Raw genomic sequence first — 21864 nt, forward strand, 5'->3', positions numbered from 1 at the left:
TGCATTTCATTGAGTGAAATAAGTATTTGAACCCCTACCAACCATTAAGAGTTCTGGCTCCCACAGAGTGGTTAGACACTTCTACTCAATTAGTCACCCTCATTAAGGACACCTGTCTTAACTAGTCACCTGTATAAAAGACACCTGTCCACAGAATCAATCAATCAAGCAGACTCCAAACTCTCCAACATGGGAAAGACCAAAGAGCTGTCCAAGGATGTCAGAGACAAAATTGTAGACCTGCACAAGGCTGGAATGGGCTACAAAACCATTAGCAAGAAGCTGGGAGAGAAGGTGACAACTGTTGGTGCGATTGTTCGAAAATGGAAGGAGCACAAAATGACCATCAATCGACCTCGCTCTGGGGCTCCACGCAAGATCTCACCTCGTGGGGTGTCAATGGTTCTGAGAAAGGTGAAAAAGCATCCTAGAACTACACGGGAGGAGTTAGTTAATGACCTCAAATTAGCAGGGACCACAGTCACCAAGAAAACCATTGGAAACACATTACACCGCAATGGATTAAAATCCTGCAGGGCTCGCAAGGTCCCCCTGCTCAGGAAGGCACATGTGCAGGCCCGTCTGAAGTTTGCCAATGAACACCTGAATGATTCAGAGAGTGACTGGGAGAAGGTGCTGTGGTCTGATGAGACCAAAATAGAGCTCTTTGGCATTAACTCAACTCGCTGTGTTTGGAGGAAGAAAAATGCTGCCTATGACCCCCAAAACACCGTCCCCACCGTCAAGCATGGGGGTGGAAACATTTTGCTTTGGGGGTGTTTTTCTGCTAAGGGCACAGGACAACTTATTCGCATAAACGGGAAAATGGACGGAGCCATGTATCGTGAAATCCTGAGCGACAACCTCCTTCCCTCTGCCAGGAAACTGAAAATGGGTCGTGGATGGGTGTTCCAGCACGACAATGACCCAAAACATACAGCAAAGGCAACAAAGGAGTGGCTCAAGAAGAAGCACATTAAGGTCATGGAGTGGCCTAGTCAGTCTCCGGACCTTAATCCAATCGAAAACCTATGGAGGGAGCTCAAGCTCAGAGTTGCACAGAGACAGCCTCGAAACCTTAGGGATTTAGAGATGATCTGCAAAGAGGAGTGGACCAACATTCCTCCTAAAATGTGCGCAAACTTGGTCATCAATTACAAGAAACGTTTGACCTCTGTGCTTGCAAACAAGGGTTTTTCCACCAAGTATTAAGTCTTTTTTTGTTAGAGGGTTCAAATACTTATTTCACTCAATGAAATGCAAATCAGTTGCTATCTTTTATTTAAAGTTATTTTTTCGATTTTCCTTTTGATGTGCTATCTGCCACTGTTACAATAAACCTACCATTGAAATGATACTGTTCTGAGACTTTTCATTTCTTTGTCATTGGACAAACTTACAAAATCAGTGAGGGGACAAATAATTATTTCCTCCACTGTATATACAGTATACTGTCCTCTGTAGCATATATACAGTATACTGTCCTCTGTAGTGTATATACAGTATATTGTCCTCTGTAGTATATATACAGTATACTGTCCTCTGTAGTATATATATGTAGTATACTGTCCTCTCTAGTATATATACAGTATACTGTCCTCTGTAGTATATATATGTAGTATACTGTCCTCTCTAGTATATATACAGTATACTGTCCTCTTTCGTGTTAATTACTTTACATAGTTTAGTGTTATCTGCAAAAATGTATATTTTACTGGGCCTTCTACAAGATCATTAATAAATGGAGGCTCTCTGGGGGGTGTTACTGTTGAGATGTGCCTGGCTCCTCCCATTCTGATAATGGATAGTCTGAGACAAGTGATACATTGTTACCATTACCGTCACATTGTTTCCTTCCATAGATAAATATTAGGACTTATCTAATTACACAGCCGACCATAATCCACTCCACACAAGGGGTTAACATCCTGGGCGCGTCCCTTACACCAGTAAACCTGCGAGCGCCGTATTCTTTAATATTGTACCTGGAAGCTACTTTTTGATAGAAGACGCTGAGGAATATGAGACAACGGCGCAGAAACATCCGCTCCGCTCACTTTTTAATAACCTTCAACCACAATGGTCGTCAGGAAGTGCCGGCGGCTGCGCTCTACTCTCCGCGCTGTAAATACCGCCACCGTAATTACCTCATAATTATCAGGGAATGGAAAGAAACAATTAAAACTTAAACTGCACAAAACAGAAAACAATCTAACAGTATTTGAGGTGTATCTAATCCTGTCCTGTATGATACTGTCTGCTGAGCTGTGTATCTAATCCTGTCCTGTGTGATACTGTCTGCTGAGCTGTGTATCTAATCCTATCCTGTGTGATACTGTCTGCTGAGCTGTGTATCTAATCCTATCCTGTGTGATACTGTCTGCTGAGCTGTGTATCTAATCCTATCCTGTGTGATACTGTCTGCTGAGCTGTGTATCTAATCCTATCCTGTGTGATACTGCCTGCTGAGCTGTGTATCTAATCCTATCCTGTGTGATACTGTCTGCTGAGCTGTGTATCTAATCCTATCCTGTGTGATACTGTCTGCTGAGCTGTGTATCTAATCCTGTACTGTGTGACACTGTCTGCTGAGCTGTGTATCTAATCCTGTACTGTGTGATACTGTCTGCTGAGCTGTGTATCTAATCCTATCCTGTGTGATACTGACTGCTGAGCTGTGTATCTAATCCTATCATCTGTGATACTGTCTGCTGAGCTGTGTATCTAATCCTGTACTGTGTGACACTGTCTGCTGAGCTGTGTATCTAATCCTGTACTGTGTGATACTGTCTGCTGAGCTGTGTATCTAATCCTATCCTGTGTGATACAGTCTGCTGAGCTGTGTATCTAATCCTATCCTGTGTGATACTGACTGCTGAGCTGTGTATCTAATCCTATCATCTGTGATACTGTCTGCTGAGCTGTGTATCTAATCCTGTATCTGTGTGATACTGTCTGCTGAGCTGTGTATCTAATCCTTATCTGTGTGATACTGTCTGCTGAGCTGTGTATCTAATCCTATCCTGTGTGATACTGTCTGCTGAGCTGTGTATCTAATCCTGTACCTGTGTGATACTGTCTGCTGAGCTGTGTATCTAATCCTATCCTGTGTGATACTGCTGCTGAGCTGTGTATCTAATCCTATCCTAGTGTGATACTGCTCTGCTGAGCTGTGTATCTAAATCCTAGTCCTGTGTGACACTAGTCTGCTGACTGTGTATCTAATCCTAGTCACTGTGTGATACTGTCTGCTGAGCTGTGTATCCTAATCCTATCATGCTGTGATACATGTCATGCTGAGCTGTGTATCTAATCCTGTACTGTGTGCTACTGTCTGCTGAGCTGTGTATCTAATCCTAATACTGTGTGATACTGTCTGCTGAGCTGGTGTATCTAATCCTATCCGGTGTGATCCAGCTGTCTGCTGAGCCTGTGTATCCTAATCCTGTCTCTGTTGTGATACATGTCTGCCTGAGCTGTGTATCTAATCCTAGTCCTGTGTGATACTGTCTGCTGAGCTGTGTATCTAATCCTATCCTGTGTGATACTTACTGCTTGAGCTGCTGTATCTAATCCTATCATGCTGTGTGATACAGTCTGCTGACCTGTGTATCTAATCCTGTCCTGTGTGATACGGTCTGCTGAGCTGTGTATCTAATCCTATCTGTGTGATACTGTCTGCTGAGCTGTGTATCTAATCCTATCCTGTGTGATACTGTCTGCTGAGCTGTGTATCTAATCCTATCCTGTGTGATACTGTCTGCTGAGCTGTGTATCTAATCCTATCTGTGTGATACATGTCTGCTGAGCTGTGTATCTAATCCTATTTTGTGTGATACTGTCTGCTGAGCTGTGTATCTAATCCTATCCTGTGTGATACTGTCTGCTGAGCTGTGTATCTAATCCTATCCTGTGTGATACAGTCTGCTGAGCTGTGTATCTAACCCTATCCTGTGTGATATGGTCTGCTGAGCTGTGTATCTAATCCTACCCTGTGTGATACTGTCTGCTGAGCTGTGTATCTAATCCTGTACTGTGTGACACTGTCTGCTGAGCTGTGTATCTAATCCTGTACTGTGTGATACTAGTCTGCTGAGCTGTGTATCTAATCCTGTCCTGTGTGATACGTCTGCTGACGCTGTGTATCTAATCCTATCCTGTGTGATACTGTCTGCTGAGCTGTGTATCTAATCCTATCCTGTGTGATACGTCTGCTGAGCTGTGTATCTAATCCTATCCTGTGTGATACTGTCTGCTGAGCTGTGTATCTAATCCTATCCTGTGTGATACTGTCTGCTGAGCTGTGTATCTAATCCTATCCTGTGTGATACTGTCTGCTGAGCTGTGTATCTAATCCTATCCTGTGTGATACTGTCTGCTGAGCTGTGTATCTAATCCTATCCTGTGTGATACTGTCTGCTGAGCTGTGTATCTAATCCTATCCTGTGTGATACTGTCTGCTGAGCTGTGTATCTAATCCTATCCTGTGTGATACTGTCTGCTGAGCTGTGTATCTAATCCTATCCTGTGTGATACTGTCTGCTGAGCTGTGTATCTAATCCTATCCTGTGTGACTGTCTGCTGAGCTGTGTATCTAATCCTATCCTGTGTGATACTGTCTGCTGAGCTGTGTATCTAATCCTATCCTGTGTGATACTGTCTGCTGAGCTGTGTATCTAATCCTATCCTGTGTGATACTGTCTGCTGAGCTGTGTATCTAATCCTATCCTGTGTGATACTGTCTGCTGAGCTGTGTATCTAATCCTATCCTGTGTGATACTGTCTGCTGAGCTGTGTATCTAATCCTATCCTGTGTGATACTGTCTGCTGAGCTGTGTATCTAATCCTATCATCTGTTGATACTGTCTGCTGAGCTGTGTATCTAATCCTATCATCTGTGTGATACTGTCTGCTGAGCTGTGTATCTAATCCTATACTGTGTGATACTGTCTGCTGAGCTGTGTATCTAATCCTATCCTGTGTGATACTGTCTGCTGAGCTGTGTATCTAATCCTATCCTCTGTGATACTGTCTGCTGAGCTGTGTATCTAATCCTATCCTGTGGATACTGTCTGCTGAGCTGTGTATCTAATCCTATCCTGTGTGATACTGTCTGCTGAGCTGTGTATCTAATCCTATCCTGTGTGATACTGTCTGCTGAGCTGTGTATCTAATCCTATCCTGTGTGATACTGTCTGCTGAGCTGTGTATCTAATCCTATCCTGTGTGATACTGTCTGCTGAGCTGTGTATCTAATCCTATCCTGTGTGATACTGTCTGCTAGAGCTGTGTATCTAATCCTATCCTGTGTGATACTGTCTGCTGAGCTGTGTATCTAATCCTATCCTGTGTGATACTGTCTGCTGAGCTGTGTATCTAATCCTATCTGTGTGATACTGTCTGCTGAGCTGTGTATCTAATCCTATCCTGTGTGATACTGTCTGCTGAGCTGTGTATCTAATCCTATCCTGTGTGATACTGTCTGCTGAGCTGTGTATCTAATCCTATCCTGTGTGATACTGTCTGCTGAGCTGTGTATCTAATCCTATCCTGTGTGATACTGTCTGCTGAGCTGTGTATCTAATCCTATCCTGTGTACTGTCTGCTGAGCTGTGTATCTAATCCTATCCTGTGATACTGTCTGCTGAGCTGTGTATCTAATCCTATCCTGTGTGATACTGTCTGCTGAGCTGTGTATCTAATCCTATCCTGTGTGATACTGTCTGCTGAGCTGTGTATCTAATCCTATCCTGTGTGATACTGTCTGCTGAGCTGTGTATCTAATCCTATCCTGTGTGATACTGTCTGCTGAGCTGTGTATCTAATCCTATCCTGTGTGATACTGTCTGCTGAGCTGTGTATCTAATCCTAGTCCTGTGTGATACTGTCTGCTGAGCTGTGTATCTAATCCTATCCTGTGTGATATGTCTGCGAGCTGTGTATCTAATCCTATCCTGTGTGATACTGTCTGCTGAGCTGTGTATCTAATCCTATCCTGTGTGATACTGTCTGCTGAGCTGTGTATCTAATCCTATACTGTGTGATACTGTCTGCTGAGCTGTGTATCTAATCCTATCCTGTGTGATACTGTCTGCTGAGCTGTGTATCTAATCCTATCCTGTGTGATACTGTCTGCTGAGCTGTGTATCTAATCCTATCCTGTGTGATACTGTCTGCTGAGCTGTGTATCTAATCCTATCCTAGTGTGATACTGTCTGCTGAGCTGTGTATCTAATCCTATCCTGTGTGATACTGTCCTGCTGAGCTGTGTATCTAATCCTATCCTGTGTGATACTGTCTGCTGAGCTGTGTATCTAATCCTATCCTGTGTGATACTGTCTGCTGAGCTGTGTATCTAATCCTATCCTGTGTGATACTGTCTGCTGAGCTGTGTATCTAATCCTATCCTGTGTGATACTGTCTGCTGAGCCTGTGTATCTAATCCTATCCTGTGTGATACTGTCTGCTGAGCCTGTGTATCTAATCCTATCCTGTGTGATACTGTCTGCAGAGCTGTGTATCTAATCCTATCCTGTGTGATACTGTCTGCTGAGCTGTGTATCTAATCCTATCCTGTGTGATACTGTCTGCTGAGCTGTGTATCTAATCCTATCCTGTGTGATACTGTCTGCTGAGCTGTGTATCTAATCCTCTCCTGTGTGATACTGTCTGCTGAGCTGTGTATCTAATCCTATCCTGTGTGATACTGTCTGCTGAGCTGTGTATCTAATCCTATCCTGTGTGATACTGTCTGCTGAGCTGTGTATCTAATCCTATCCTGTGTGATACTGTCTGCTGAGCTGTGTATCTAATCCTGTCCTGTGTGATACTGTCTGCTGAGCTGTGTATCTAATCCTATCCTGTGTGATACTGTCTGCTGAGCTGTGTATCTAATTCCTATCCTGTGTGATACTGTCTGCTGAGCCTGTGTATCTAATCCTATCCTGTGTGATACTGTCTGCTGAGCTGTGTATCTAATCCTATCCTGTGTGATACTGTCTGCTGAGCTGTGTATCTAATCCTATCCTGTGTGATACTGTCTGCTGAGCTGTGTATCTAATCCTATCCTGTGTGATACTGTCTGCTGAGCCTGTGTATCTAATCCTCTCCTGTGTGATACTGTCTGCTGAGCCTGTGTATCTAATCCTCTCCTGTGTGATACTGTCTGCTGAGCTGTGTATCTAATCCTATCCTGTGTGATACTGTCTGCTGAGCTGTGTATCTAATCCTATCCTGTGTGATACTGTCTGCTGAGCCTGTGTATCTAATCCTCTCCTGTGTGATACTGTCTGCTGAGCCTGTGTATCTAATCCTATCCTGTGTGATACTGTCCGCCTACGTCCGGTCCGGGACTTCTAACCACTGGCAAATCTCTGGTTAACAATCCTCTAAATGTTAGAATTATGATGATTTACACAAAGATGAACACGACGTGAAGAGAGATGCGGAGATCGGACGCAGAAAACACGTTTTATACAGTAAAGAATCTACTGAAATGTAATAATTTACTGTGCATCGTTCTTAGCGTCATATTATGTGTAAAGTATTGTTATCAGTATATATTTACCATATCCACATTATTATTTCCAGATTATTATTATTTTGTTGTTGATGCTATTATTGTATTTATTATTTGTTACTTTTTTATATTATTGCTCCATATTTTAGCTGTTTGTTACTTTCTTCATTCTTATCATGCGTAGAATCATCTTTCATCGTTACGACATCTTTCCGCTCTCGCACTTGATGTCCCAGGTCTGGCAGAAATAAACGCAGCTGTGAAATAAGTTGTGTGGGAGTCATGAGCGACCCCATCACCGGGATGAATATGAAACGCGTGGCGCTGACGACAGGGCGCTGCAGACCCCATACTGACATTTAGAGGCTCTGCATCTTCTTATGCGCCATTCATGGATTAATGCGTTTCGGTCGCTCCTTGATCTTTACTGGGTTTTTAAACTATCAGAAAAATCCACAGCAAGAAATGCATTATATGAAAAGCTGACTGAAAACCTGACAACACGTGAGCTCAGGGAGGAAGCGACTGTTACAATGGAATACTGGTCATAGGAACCTAGAAGAAATGGTGAGGGTTATAGTACCTGATCCACTCACCAAAGATTAGAGTGCGGCAACAGAAAAGGCAGTGGAGCCCCCTACTGGTGCCAAATTACACCACCACGTCCCCCACACAGGCCAGCAATGATTCTAGACCCCTTTCTAGCCTATCGGGGAGGTGGCCTTCAGTTTGGTCCCTTCATATGATTCCTAACGTTCTGTTACTTCTAGGTAAACATAGACACAATCTACGAGGAACAGGAAGGGGCCACCTTGATGTAATATAGTGTACCTACTGTATACAAGGTCCCACCTGCAGGGCGAGTTAAAGGCATAGAGGGGCAGAGAGAGTCTACATTGCCCGAAAACATGGCCAGGGACAGTGTATTGTGAGCCCCTAGGATGATGGGAGTGATACTTTAAGCCTTTATTCACTTCAGTTTAAACAACAGAAGAGGGGCTGGAGTCAGCTGCGGAATCATAAGGATGACCATCTATATCTCACAATGAACTGATGTAAGGGGCCACACATTGGGCCCCTCCTCATCCAGAAGAATCTTACCTTCTCCAGCTGATGGATTCCCTCCTCCACGGAGCACACGGACGCCACCGTCCTCAGGGCAGACGGGTACAAACACTTAAAGCGATCTTGACGGCAAATTTTAAACAGGGCGACAACTGCTCCCTCCTGAGAATGGGCAGAAAAGAAAATGAATCAGTAACTGGAAAGATGGAACCAGAGGAATAAAAGATAACCAGAAATGAGAAGATTCAAAGTAACAACCTAAAACAGCACCGTAAAGTATATGGTACCTACCAGCAGGGAAAGGGTGTTACATATTCATACATAGGTCCATCAATACAACCACAAGAAAAGAGGGGAAAACATTCTATACATTTACAAAACACTGATGCTATTCTGTTCTTAGAAATCCTAATTGTCTTTAAGCAATCAACTGTTACTGCTGTGATTAAATGATATGACCACTCGACATGATCATACATCTTACAGTAGAGAACCAGCTCCTGGGGTGACCATTCTACTGATTCACAGCTTTTACAGTAGAGAACCAGCTCCTGGGGTGACCATTCTACTGATTCACAGCTTTTACAGTAGAGAACCAGCTCCTGAGGTGACCATTCTACTGACTCACAGCTCTTACAGTAGAGAACCAGCTCCTGAGGTGACCATTCTACTGACTCACAGCTTTTACAGTAGAGAACCAGCTCCTGAGGTGACCATTCTACTGACTCACAGCTCTTACAGTAGAGAACCAGCTCCTGAGGTGACCATTCTACTGACTCACAGCTTTTACAGTAGAGAACCAGCTCCTGGGGTGACCATTCTACTGACTCACAGCTCTTACAGTAGAGAACCAGTTCCTGGGGTGACCATTCTACTGACTCACAGCTTTTACAGTAGAGAACCAGCTCCTGAGGTGACCATTCTACTGACTCACAGCTTTTACAGTAGAGAACCAGCTCCTGGGGTGACCATTCTACTGACTCACAGCTCTTACAGTAGAGAACCAGCTCCTGGGGTGACCATTCTACTGATTCACAGCTTTTACAGTAGAGAACCAGCTCCTGAGGTGACCATTCTACTGATTCACAGCTCTTACAGTAGAAAACCAGCTCCTGGGGTGACCATTCTACTGACTCACAGCTTTTACAGTAGAGAACCAGCTCCTGGGGTGACCATTCTACTGACTCACAGCTCTTACAGTAGAGAACCAGTTCCTGGGGTGACCATTCTACTGACTCACAGCTTTTACAGTAGAGAACCAGCTCCTGGGTGACCATTCTACTGACTCACAGCTCTTACAGTAGAGAACCAGTTCCTGAGGTGACCATTCTACTGACTCACAGCTTTTACAGTAGAGAACCAGCTCCTGGGGTGACCATTCTACTGACTCACAGCTTTTACAGTAGAGAACCAGCTCCTGAGGTGACCATTCTACTGACTCACAGCTCTTACAGTAGAGAACCAGCTCCTGAGGTGACCATTCTACTGACTCACAGCTTTTACAGTAGAGAACCAGCTCCTGAGGTGACCATTCTACTGACTCACAGCTTTTACAGTAGAGAACCAGCTCCTGGGGTGACCATTCTACTGACTCACAGCTCTTACAGTAGAGAACCAGTTCCTGGGGTGACCATTCTACTGACTCACAGCTTTTACAGTAGAGAACCAGCTCCTGGGTGACCATTCTACTGACTCACAGCTCTTACAGTAGAGAACCAGTTCCTGAGGTGACCATTCTACTGACTCACAGCTTTTACAGTAGAGAACCAGCTCCTGGGGTGACCATTCTACTGACTCACAGCTCTTACAGTAGAGAACCAGTTCCTGGGGTGACCATTCTACTGACTCACAGCTTTTACAGTAGAGAACCAGCTCCTGGGTGACCATTCTACTGACTCACAGCTCTTACAGTAGAGAACCAGCTCCTGGGTGACCATTCTACTGACTCACAGCTCTTACAGTAGAGAACCATCTCCTGGAGTGACCATTCTACTGACTCACAGCTCTTACAGTAGAGAACCAGCTCCTGAGGTGACCATTCTACTGATTCACAGCTCTTACAGTAGAGAACCAGCTCCTGAGGTGACCATTCTACTGATTCACAGCTCTTACAGTAGAGAACCAGCTCCTGAGGTGACCATTTTACTGACTCACAGCTTTTACAGTAGAGAACCAGCTCCTGGGTGACCATTCTACTGATTCACAGCTTTTACAGTAGAGAACCAGCTCCTGGGGTGACCATTCTACTGACTCACAGCTCTTATAGTAGAGAACCAGCTCCTGGGTGACCATTCTACTGACTCACAGCTCTTACAGTAGAGAACCAGCTCCTGGTGTGACCATTCTACTGACTTACAGCTCTTACAGTAGAGAACCAGCTCCTGGGTGACCATTCTACTGACTTACAGCTCTTACAGTAGAGAACCATCTCCTGGGGTGACCATTCTACTGATTCACAGCTTTTACAGTAGAAAACCAGATCCTGAGGTGACCATTCTACTGACTCACAGCTTTTACAGTTGAGAACCAGCTCCTGGGGGGACCATTCTACTGACGCACAGCTTTTACAGTAGAGAACCAGCTCCTGAGGTGACCATTCTACTGATTCACAGCTTTTACAGTAGAGAACCAGCTCCTGGGGTGACCATTCTACTGATTCACAGCTCTTACAGTAGAGAAGTATGTGAGGTCACTATTTATTTTACTCACTTATATAGCGCTGACATATTCCGCAGTGCTTTACAGATACTATAATCACATGTTGTCCACAATAGACATTACAATCTAAGTCCCTATCAGTATGGCTTTGGAGTGTGTTAGGAGTACACAGAGGAAACCTATGCAAACACATGGAAAACATACAAAACTGCATGAAAAAGTTGTCACTGGTCAGATTCAAAATTAGGACCACAACACTGCAAGACACCGTGGAGCCCTACTCAACAGATTCAAAGCTCTTACAGTAAAAAACCAGTTCCCAGGGCAATTACTCCACAGACTGCTAATATACAGCATACTAAAAGAAATATTACTATCATACTACCTCTCAATCACAAGAGCATACCTAACTACTATAATACTGCTCCTATGTACAATAATATAACTACTATAATACTACTCCTATGTACAAGAATATATCTACTATAATACTGCTCCTATGTACAAGAATATAACTACTATAATACTGCTCCTATGTACAGGAATATAACTACTATAATACTGCTCCTATGTACAAGAATATAACTACTATAATACTGCTCCTATGTACAAGGATATAACTACTATAATACTACTCCTATGTACAAGAATATATCTACTATAATACTGCTCCTATGTACAAGAATATAACTACTATAATACTGCTCCTATGTACAGGAATATAACTACTATAATACTGATCCTATGTACAAGAATATAACTACTATAATACTGCTCCTATGTACAAGAATATAACTACTATAATACTGCTCCTATGTACAAAAATATAACTACTATAATACTGCTCCTATGTACAAGAATATAACTACTATAATACTGCTCCTATGTACAAGAATATAACTACTATAATACTGCTCCTATGTACAAGAATATAACTACTATAATACTGCTCCTATGTACAAGAATATAACTACTATAATACTGCTCCTATGTACAAGACTATAACTACTATAATACTGCTCTTATGTACAAGAATATAACTACTATAATACTGCCTCCTATGTACAGGAATATAACTACTATAATACTGCTCCTATGTACAAGAATATATCTACTATAATACTGCCTCCTATGTACAAGAATATAACTACTATAATACTGCCTCCTATGTACAAGAATATAACTACTATAATACTGCCTCCTATGTACAAGAATATAACTACTATAATACTGCTCCTATGTACAAGAATATAACTACTATAATACTGCCTCCTATGTACAAGAATATAACTACTATAATACTGCCTCCTATGTACAAGAATATAACTACTATAATACTGCTCCTATGTACAAGAATATAACTACTATAATACTGCCTCCTATGTACAAGAATATAACTACTATAATACTGCTCCTATGTACAAGAATATAACTACTATAATACTGCTCCTATGTACAAGAATATAACTACTATAATACTGCCTCCTATGTACAAGAATATAACTACTATAATACTGCTCCTATGTACAAGACTATAACTACTATAATACTGCTCCTATGTACAAGAATATAACTACTATAATACTGCCTCCTATATACAAGAATATAAGTTCTGTAACTGCCCTGGTCCTCAGTGTGGGTCCCTTTCACAGTCCATATACCATATAGTACACGTATGTATACAGTATGTTACGCTACTGTCTAGAAATAGCAACAAACTGAAATACTCTCAACCTCTCACCAGACGCTCACAGTGAGCAAATAACGGGCAGCAGTACCGGCGACCTCTGATGCTGCAGACTTTTGTTCTGCGTCTGATGTGCGCACAATAAGATTATTTACACCGTTGACTTTTAGCTTTTATAAATATCATCTTAATTAAAACTGATGATAAAGTCAAAAAGGAAATCATATTAATTGAAGTCTTCCCAGAACTGAGATGTTTCTGCCTAATTATCAAGACGTTAATACACAAGATACTAATTGTAGGTATTAATAGACAAGAGGACGAAATATAAACCCGCCTGACAATGACACGTAACAGAACAGACGAGACTCAGGCCTCATGATGTCACCTGCAGATACAGGAGGCAGAAATAATACCTATAAGAGGGACAGAGTACCCCTAGTATTATCTACAAGCTGCAGTATTAAGGGGACCCATACATCTTGTGGCCACAGTAACTGCACAAGGACTACAACAAATTGGTGTGCCTCACATCCATATGACATAGTTTCATACCGCAAATACTGAATAAGAACGGTATTGTAGAGTTTTGGGCATTTAGGTTCTGCTTATCTTCAGTAACATCTACGGGAACCTATACAGTAATTATATCATACACATGGAGTAGTATTATAGTAGTTATATTCTTGTACATAGGAGGCAGTATTATAGTAGTTATATTCTTGTACATAGGAGGCAGTATTATAGTAGTTATATTCTTGTACATAGGAGCAGTATTATAGTAGTTATATTCTTGTACATAGGAGCAGTATTACAGTAGTTATATTCTTGTACATAGGAGCAGTATTACAGTAGTTATATTCTTGTACATAGGAGCAGTATTATAGTAGTTATATTCTTGTACATAGGGGCAGTATTATAGTAGTTATATTCTTGTACATAGGAGGCAGTATTATAGTAGTTATATTCCTGTACATAGGAGCAGTATTATAGTAGTTATATTCTTGTACATAGGAGCAGTATTATAGTAGTTATATTCTTGTACATAGGAGCAGTATTATAGTAGTTATATTCTTGTACATAGGAGGCAGTATTATAGTAGTTATATTCCTGTACATAGGAGGCAGTATTATAGTAGTTATAGTATTGTACATAGGAGCAGTATTATAGTAGTTATATTCTTGTACATAGGAGCAGTATTATAGTAGTTATATTCTTGTACATAGGAGGCAGTATTATAGTAGTTATATTCCTGTACATAGGAGCAGTATTATAGTAGTTATATTCTTGTACATAGGAGCAGTATTATAGTAGTTATATTCTTGTACATAGGAGGCAGTATTATAGTAGTTATATTCCTGTACATAGGAGCAGTATTATAGTAGTTATATTCTTGTACATAGGAGGCAGTATTATAGTAGTTATATTCTTGTACATAGGAGCAGTATTATAGTAGTTATATTCTTGTACATAGGAGCAGTATTATAGTAGTTATATTCTTGTACATAGGAGTAGTATTATAGTAGTTATATTCTTGCACATAGGAGCAGTATTATAGTAGTTATATTCCTGTACATAGGAGCAGTATTATAGTAGTTATATTCTTGTACATAGGAGGAGTATTATAGTAGTTATATTCTTGTACATAGGAGGCAGTATTATAGTAGTTACATTCTTGTACATAGGAGTAGTATTATAGTAGTTATATTCTCGTACATCATGGGCAGTATTATAGTAGTTATATCCTTGTACATAGGAGCAGTATTATAGTAGTTATATTCTTGTACATAGGAGCAGTATTATAGTAGTTATATTCTTGTACATAGGAGACAGTATTATAGTAGTTATATTCTTGTACATAGGAGCAGTATTATAGTAGTTATATTCTTGTACATAGGAGCAGTATTATAGTAGGTATATTCTTGTACATAGGAGCAGTATTATAGTAGTTATATTCTTGTACATAGGAGGCAGTATTATAGTAGTTATATTCTTGTACATAGGAGACAGTATTATAGTAGTTATATTCTTGTACATAGGAGCAGTATTATAGTAGTTATATTCTTGTACATAGGAGTAGTATTATAGTAGTTATATTCTTGTACATAGGAGCAGTATTATAGTAGTTATATTCTTGTACATAGGAGCAGTATTATAGTAGTTATATTCTTGTACATAGGAGCAGTATTATAGTAGTTATATTCTTGTACATAGGAGCAGTATTATAGTAGTTATATTCTCGTACATCGGGGGCAGTATTATAGTAGTTATAGTCTTGTACATAGGAGCAGTATTATAGTAGTTATATTCCTGTACATAGGAGCAGTATTATAGTAGTTATATTCTTGTACATAGGAGGCAGTATTATAGTAGTTATATTCTTGTACATAGGAGGCAGTATTATAGTAGTTATATTCTTGTACATAGGAGGCAGTATTATAGTAGTTATATTCTTGTACATAGGAGCAGTATTATAGTAGTTATATTCTCGTACATCGGGGGCAGTATTATAGTAGTTATATTCTCGTACATCGGGAGCAGTATTATAGTAGTTATATTCTCGTACATCGGGGGCAGTTTTATAGTAGTTATATTCTCGTACATCGGGGGCAGTATTATAGTAGTTATAGTCTTGTACATAGGAGGCAGTATTATAGTAGTTATAGTCTTGTACATAGGAGGCAGTATTATAGTAGTTATATTCTCGTACATAGGAGCAGTATTATAGTAGTTATATTCTCGTACATCGGGGGCAGTATTATAGTAGTTATATTCTCGTACATCGGGGGCAGTATTATAGTAGTTATATTCTCGTACATCGGGGGCAGTATTATAGTAGTTATATTCTCGTACATCGGGGGCAGTATTATGGTATACAGTATATAAATAGTTTAGATGAGTGGATAATGTAACAGTGTGATTTCTGGGTGAGACTCGTGTTGCCCTTTCTAATGTATAGTAATTTGTACACAGAGCCCCATGTATGTCGGGTGATTCCAGGCTGGAGACCTGACCTTCTGCCCTAGGAATCCCAGTGTTGCCATGCCAGTCCACATGCGACGGGTGCAGAGAAATGTTCTGTTTACATCTTCCATTGAGGCTGCAGACAAAGGCGACCTGGCATCGCTGGGCCCACGTGATATTCACCGAGCGACTTCTGTATTTACAAATCGATTCAAATAAATTGTTTTCCATACAAATTGTAAATGCAAACACTGAGGCTTCGTCGTCTGCGTCCTCGCTCTGTTTACCCACCGTCCGCGCCATTCACTGCACGGCGCACCAGCTGCAGTTTATAGAACTTTCAAAAGGCCGTCAGGTCCAATGAGTCAGATAAAAGTTGAAATCAATCTTTTTTTACTTTCGAGCCAATCGCCCGGGAGATAACGAGTGCAAAGGTAGCAGAGCCCATTGTGTTCATAGGGAAAGGCGCCCTGGCACTAGGATCTGCTGCAGTACAAAGAATGGGGGTCAGCTGCCGTTATCTCCATCTCTGCCCTCTCAGCACTGACAGGAGGTGGACCAATGATGGATGCCCTGCGTTGTGGGGGCACTGAGCAAAGTATAGCGCTCTGTGCACGGCTTGGGATAGAAAAACGGTTTTCACCATGTAAGCAAAATGTGACAATGTCTGACAACTGAGGGTCACAGTATGGCTCTATGTGGGCACTATGTGGGCCCTACATATATAAACACAATATAGCACTCTGGTTACTCAATATGTCTGTGTGTGGGCATTGGGAAGCACTATGGGGACAAAGGGTGGTATTCTGGGCACTCTGGTGTGTTTCATGTAACCATGCCATACATATAGCACCAGCCGGGCACTGTATGGCACACTAACATAGAATGTGTCGGCAGATAAGAACCATTTGGCCCATCTAGTCTGCCCGATATACTGAATACTATGGATAGCCCCCGGCCCTATCTTATATGAAGGATGGCCTTATGCCTATCCCATGCATGCTTAACCTCCTCCACTGTATGTGCAGCTACCACTTCTGCAGGAAGGCTATTCCCTGCATCCACTACTCTCTCAGTAAAGTAATACTTCCTGATATTACTTTTAAACCTTTGCCCCTCTAATTTAAAACTATTTCCTCTTGTAGCAATAGAAACATAGAATGTGTCGGCAGATACTTGCATGCAGTAAGTGGCACTCTCTGACAGTGTGCCCACTATTTATTCAGGAAATGTACTTCACTCCTATATCCCTATATAACTAGGAGCTCCTTAAAGTGTGACACCCTGCTGGCCCTCCGTCCCCTCTCCGTACGTTATGGTTGTCACTGGTGTCTGTTTCCCATGATCCTATGGGCTCATCTTCTCCAGGGTCTGGAGCGTCACTTGTTACATTGTATCCGCAGCAGGTTAATATGTATCACAGTGTGAAGGTCTCTCCTCCTGCCCGTCACCACAGTGTAAATGTGAGGTCAAGTAATCGCCCTCCCTCACAGCCGACATTACTAAGTTCATCTACAACTGGGGAAACTGCAAAATATTCTTGTGCTGGTGTTATCTGTGGTGTTACATAGGACTGCAGGTGACATTCACTACATTATCTGTACACAGAGTGTTATTGCTGTGGTGTTACATAGGTCTGCAGGTGGCATCTATTAAATTATGGGGATTGCATCATCACCTATCAAATCTCTCCTGGCAGCTCTCAGACACCATTCCACCCTCACCCCCTTCCCAATTCATGGATTATTGATGAAAAAAAAGCAGATAGGTTATCCCCCGTCGAAACGACCAGGAGAGCAGACATGTAAAATGATCTATACAGTGTTTAACTGCTGAGTTACATAACTCACCTGACTCATGCTGTCTATACTATGTGTGTCCTGTGTGCAGAATCTCCAGTGTATCCTATGAGATATAGCTTCACACTGCAGTCCTCTGCCTCACACTGTCTTTAATATCCCTCTGCTCTATACAGAATCTCCAGTGTATCCTATGAGATACAGCTTCACACTGCAGTCCTCTGCCTCACACTGTCTATAATATCCCTCTGCTCTATACAGAATCTCCAGTGTATCCTATGAGATACAGCTTCACACTGCAGTCCTCTGCCTCACACTGTCTATAATATCTCTCTGCTCTATACAGAATCTCCAGTGTATCCTATGAGATATAGCTGTCACCACCAGATCTCTGAGAAGCTTTGACAGACGTTCTTCGGTACCTCTTGCTTGAGGTTCTTTTGTTTTTGGTTTCGTTTTGTCACCTCGTTTCCCTCTCTCAGCTGTCATCTAGTTGCACTGATTGCATCCGTTTATATCCCCTCCCATACTGCATCACTTTGCGGTTTATACAACTTCCTGGATTGTGCTCACTGCCAGATGCTGCAACTGCTTGTTCCTCAGTTAAGTCTTTTCCTTTATTTGTGTTTTCCTGTTGGCTTCATTCTAGGTGACCCTGACTCCCTCCGTATTAAGTGTAGGGAGCCGGTGGTCGTGTCCCCTCACTATTGTAGGGTTTTCAGGTGTCACACAGTCTAGGTACGAGGACATGCAACTTTCTATCATAAAGATCTTTGCATGGGCTGAGCAGTCAGGGAGAGCTCTAGGGCTTTTATAGGGCTCACCATTTGTTCCTTAGTTTGGGATCAAGTCAGTCGGATCTATATTTGTGACTTCTAGTTTTCTGCTACACCAACCGTGACAATAGCTTCACACTGCAGTCCTCTGCCTCACACTGTCTATAATATCTCTCTGCTCTATACAGAATCTCCATTGTATCCCATGAGATAGCTTCACACTGCAGTCCTCTGCCTCACACTGTCTATGATATCTCTCTGCTCTATATAGAATCTCCATTGTATCTTATAAGATACAGCTTCACACTGCAGTCCTCTGCCTCACAATGTCTATACTATCTCTCTGCTCTATACATAATCTCCAGTGTATCCTATGAGATATAGCTTCACACTGCAGTCCTCTGCCTCACACTGTCTATGATATCTCTCTGCTCTATATAGAATCTCCATTGTATCTTATAAGATACAGCTTCACACTGCAGTCCTCTGCCTCACAATGTCTATACTATCTCTCTGCTCTATACATAATCTCCAGTGTATCCTATGAGATATAGCTTCACACTGCATTCCTCTGCCTCACAAAGTCTATAATATCGCTCTGCTCTATACAGAATCTCCAGTGTATCCTATGAGATACAGCTTCACACTGCAGTCCTCTGCCTCACAATGTCTATACTATCTGTCTGCTGTATACAGAATCTCCAGTGTATCCTATGAGATACAGCTTCACACTGCAGTCCTCTGCCTCACAATGTCTATACTATCTGTCTGCTGTATACAGAATCTCCAGTGTATCCTATGAGATAGCTTCACACTGATGTCCTCTGCCTCACAATGTCTATACTATCTCTCTGCTCTATACATAATCTCCAGTGTATCCTATGAGATATAGCTTCACACTGCAGTCCTCTGCCTCACAATGTCTATACTATCTCTCTGCTCTATACAGAATCTCCAGTGTATCCTATGAGATACAGCTTCACACTGCAGTCCTCTGCCTCACAATGTCTATACTATCTGTCTGCTGTATACAGAATCTCCAGTGTATCCTATGAGATACAGCTTCACACTGCAGTCCTCTGCCTCACAATGTCTATACTATCTATCTGCTGTATACAGAATCTCCAGTGTATCCTATGAGATATAGCTTTACACTGCTTCTTCTGACTCCTACTTTTAAGAGCTGACAGGGAGAAACCTATCACAAGCAGGAGGTAGAGAAGACAGGCTGAAGATGCATCTCAAAGGATTCACTATTACTTTGCAGTGTGAGCTAGGGGGTATAGGTTCAAGGTCACTTATTACTGATGAAACCCACTCCACCCACTGTCTGCAAAATCAGAGGCCTGATGGGAAATGTAGGCTGAGGGAACCATATCCGAGGGGATGAAGGAATGAAGATAGCAGAAATCCCACAAATGGCTCATCAACTAAAACAAGTATACAGAAGGTGCACACAGGGTGCTCCATGTTACTGTGTTGGAGTGCTTCTTTAACCTTTTTCATATCAAGCTGTTTGGGGGAGAGGAGGGCAGAACAAGCCCCCTGATGCCAAATTGAAGTCATATAATTTCCCCGAGATCTATCATATGCCATTCATGCCTGCATTAATCACAACCTCTGATGTCATTATCTGGTATAGATGATGTCATTGTATCTGCCGTCATTATGTCCTGTGGCTGTGGATTTTCCATTCTGTGACTGCTCTTACTGTAAAGAACTCTTTCCTATGCTGATGATGGAGCTGCCATTCCTCCACATGATGTTCTTTGGACTTGCCTTGTACATTACGGGGATTTCTTTTCAATGATATCGCCTCACACAGTTATCTCACAGATTGTAACTTTCTCACCTGCGCAACCAGATGGCAGAGCCTCTCTCCCTCCTGGGTGAGGCTGAACAGGCTGTGTATGGCGGTGTTCATACTGTACACGTTCTCACAGGTGTCCAGCTCCTCTACCAGCACCTGAAATCAATCACAGACATGTTTCATCAATGTGAGAGTGACATCACAGAGTCTGCGGTGACATCACTGACCCCGTTATCACATTGTACACTGTGTGGATCAGTAATAAGATGCGGGGGCGACCCCTCGCTGCTCTCATCAGGACTTGTCCTTCCGTGGCCCCAATTACTAAAGCGACTCGTGAAGGAAACAAAGAACAACGAGAAGGAATCATTAACGAGCGAAACCTGGAGATGAGGACGGAGGGACGAATCACGCGTTAAAATGACACATTTATTCTGAATCACGTCATTTTACAGGAGAGAAGCGGAGGGAAGGGGCCATATTATTGGATTGGGCCCCTCATGCCCCAAAAGCAGTTACTTGTTCCACACCCATCGAGGGTACACACAGGGTTACAGTAAATATTTCAGTAATATTTATAGAGGTGCGTTCGCCCATCATTCTGGGTGCCAGGGGGGTGGGTGAGAAAAGCCCTTGGGTGGCAAAGCTGACGATATTCCAGACAATCAGATCTCAGAGCAGAGGACGTTCTGGACTATCAGGCGGCAGAGCAGAGGGCATTCTGGACTATCAGGCAGCAGAGCAGAAGGCCTTCCTTACTATCAGATCTCAGAGCAGAGGACATTCCCGAGTATCAGATCTCAGAGCAGAGGGCATTCTGGACTATCAGGCAGCAGAGCAGAAGGCCTTCCTTACTATCAGATCTCAGAGCAGAGGACATTCCCGAGTATCAGATCTCAGAGCAGAGGACATTCCCGAGTATCAGATCTCAGAGCAGAGGACATTCCCGAGTATCAGATCTCCGAGCAGAGGACATTCCCGAGTATCAGATCTCAGAGCAGAGGACATTCCCGAGTATCAGATCTCAGAGCAGAGGACATTCCAGAGTATCAGATCTCCGAGCAGAGGACATTCCCGAGTATCATATCTCAGAGCAGAGGACATTCCCGAGTATCAGATCTCAGAGCAGAGGACATTCCCGAGTATCAGATCTCCGAGCAGAGGACATTCCCGAGTATCAGATCTCAGAGCAGAGGACATTCCCGAGTATCAGATCTCAGAGCAGAGGACATTCCAGCCTAACAGATCTCAGAGCAGAGGACATTCCCGAGTATCAGATCTCAGAGCAGAGGACATTCCAGCCTATCAGATCTCAGAGCAGAGGACATTCCCGAGTATCAGATCTCAGAGCAGAGGACATTCCCGAGTATCAGATCTCAGAGCAGAGGACATTCCCGAGTATCAGGTCTCAGAGCAGAGGACGTTCCCGAGTATCAGATCTCAGAGCAGAGGACATTCCAGCCTATCAGATCTCAGAGCAGAGGACATTCCTGAGTATCAGGTCTCAGAGCAGAGGACATTCCCGAGTATCAGATCTCAGAGCAGAGGACATTCCCGAGTATCAGATCTCAGAGCAGAGGACATTC

General features: G+C 42.4%; 1 protein-coding gene across 1 annotated transcript in view; it reads right to left on the bottom strand.

Moving 5' to 3' along the window:
* Window positions 1–21864, bottom strand: part of INSC (INSC spindle orientation adaptor protein) — a 120271-nt gene that overhangs the window by 52748 nt on the left and 45659 nt on the right. The window contains exons 5-6 of the mRNA XM_044270772.1: window positions 20321–20434; window positions 8621–8746 (exon numbers count right to left, since the gene is read on the bottom strand). Coding sequence (XP_044126707.1) covers window positions 8621–8746; window positions 20321–20434 — 240 coding nt within the window. The remainder of the gene's footprint in view (window positions 1–8620; window positions 8747–20320; window positions 20435–21864) is intronic.

Source organism: Bufo gargarizans, chromosome 10 (assembly GCF_014858855.1).
Source record: "Bufo gargarizans isolate SCDJY-AF-19 chromosome 10, ASM1485885v1, whole genome shotgun sequence".
Classification (NCBI taxonomy): Eukaryota; Metazoa; Chordata; class Amphibia; order Anura; family Bufonidae; genus Bufo; species Bufo gargarizans.